This window comes from Euprymna scolopes, chromosome 14 (genome assembly GCF_053919585.1).
Source record: "Euprymna scolopes isolate OS-2025 chromosome 14, ASM5391958v1, whole genome shotgun sequence".
Classification (NCBI taxonomy): Eukaryota; Metazoa; Mollusca; class Cephalopoda; order Sepiida; family Sepiolidae; genus Euprymna; species Euprymna scolopes.
Window position 1 is genome coordinate 23366938 of NC_136495.1, and position 1363 is coordinate 23368300.

The window sequence follows — 1363 nt, forward strand, 5'->3', positions numbered from 1 at the left end:
CATAACGATAGCTCAAACGGTAACAATGAAGGCTGGAGCATTGAATGTTTTGATTACAATTCCAGCTGATGGCACCAAAATCATTTTTTTTTTTTTAATTTTTGAAATTATTCTTATATATATTGGGTACAATATAATAATCTATGAAGAATTTGCTCTATAATGATAAATACGAAATCTTTATGAATTAAAATATCATATTAAAGTGTATTTTATGACCAGACAATGGCGGGTGGCCTGCTAGTATATGTATAAACCCGGGTGTAATATGTAAACATATTAAAAATATGAAATACAAGATGGAACGATTAAATTGTTGCCCTAAAGAAAACAACACTTCAGCTTTATTTTAAAACTTTTATTGAAAAAATCAATTCAGGTAACTTGATTATGTAGTAAAGCTGATATCTATTCAATGTAGCTGCCTTCAGCCTCAATCACCGCCTCGATACGAGTCCGGAACTGGGAGCATGTCTTTTCCACATGCGCGGATGGGAGCTTGGTGAATACTCAGTGGATGACAGCGATCAGGCTGGCTTTGGTGTTGTGGGAGGTCATGTTGGTGATGTTCTCGATGTATAACCAAGCAGAATAGTCCAGTAGGTTCAGGTCAGATTGGAAGGGAGGGGGCAGTGAGAGAAGGATGCAAAGTCATAGTACTCCTTTAAAGACAAGCCTGGGCCTCTTGGAACTTGTAAAAAAATAAACATGAAAAATAATTTAAACAACTTTTAAACAATTTTTATTTTAAATAATTTTTTTTTATATAATTTAGAATAAAAAATAATTTAAACATCTTTTAAACAATTTTATTTTAAATTGAATTTTTTTTATGTAATTTAAAACCCGCTTAGCAATAAGATCTCAGCCCTTCACTGTTGATGTCCCCAAATGCCAGAAAGCTTCCTATTCTAATAGTTTCTTCCCTCAGAACAGTTAGACTTTGGAATTCCCTTCCTGCTGCCTGCTTCCCTGATTGTACTGACATGCAGAAGTTTAAATGTAACATAAACAAATATCTTGTTAATCTTTCCTAGACATGACCCCAAATAGTAGCCCCTTACATCCAAGTGGCGGTATGCTTTGTAAGAGGTGAACATGGTTTAAAAAAAAAAAATACTGTTCTCATCTTGAGTGTTATCTTCACCACATTTAATCCAATATAACCTCCAACCTTCTAAAGATATATCTTGTTGAACTCATGAATCTGCACGGAATTTCGAACAGAACCCTTTATTTAATCCATGGGGGTAGCGTGCTTCCGTCCTATCAGCTGTAATTGAGTAGAAGTCCTACGTAATTCACAATTGTATTTGGATTGTTGTCTGCACAGGATTGAATGTTCAACCTCCAGAAGAGTGTA

General features: G+C 34.7%; 1 protein-coding gene across 2 annotated transcripts in view; it reads right to left on the reverse strand.

Annotated features, from left to right (window-relative positions):
* Window positions 1-343: 343 nt before the first annotated feature.
* The window catches only part of LOC145292910 (uncharacterized), a 69570-nt gene continuing 68550 nt past the window's right edge, over window positions 344-1363 (reverse strand). For both annotated transcript variants that reach the window (XM_080139057.1, XM_080139056.1), the window contains exon 6: window positions 344-691. In XM_080139057.1, the coding sequence (XP_079995183.1) occupies window positions 665-691 (27 nt within the window). In that variant the 3' untranslated portion in view covers window positions 344-664. The remainder of the gene's footprint in view (window positions 692-1363) is intronic.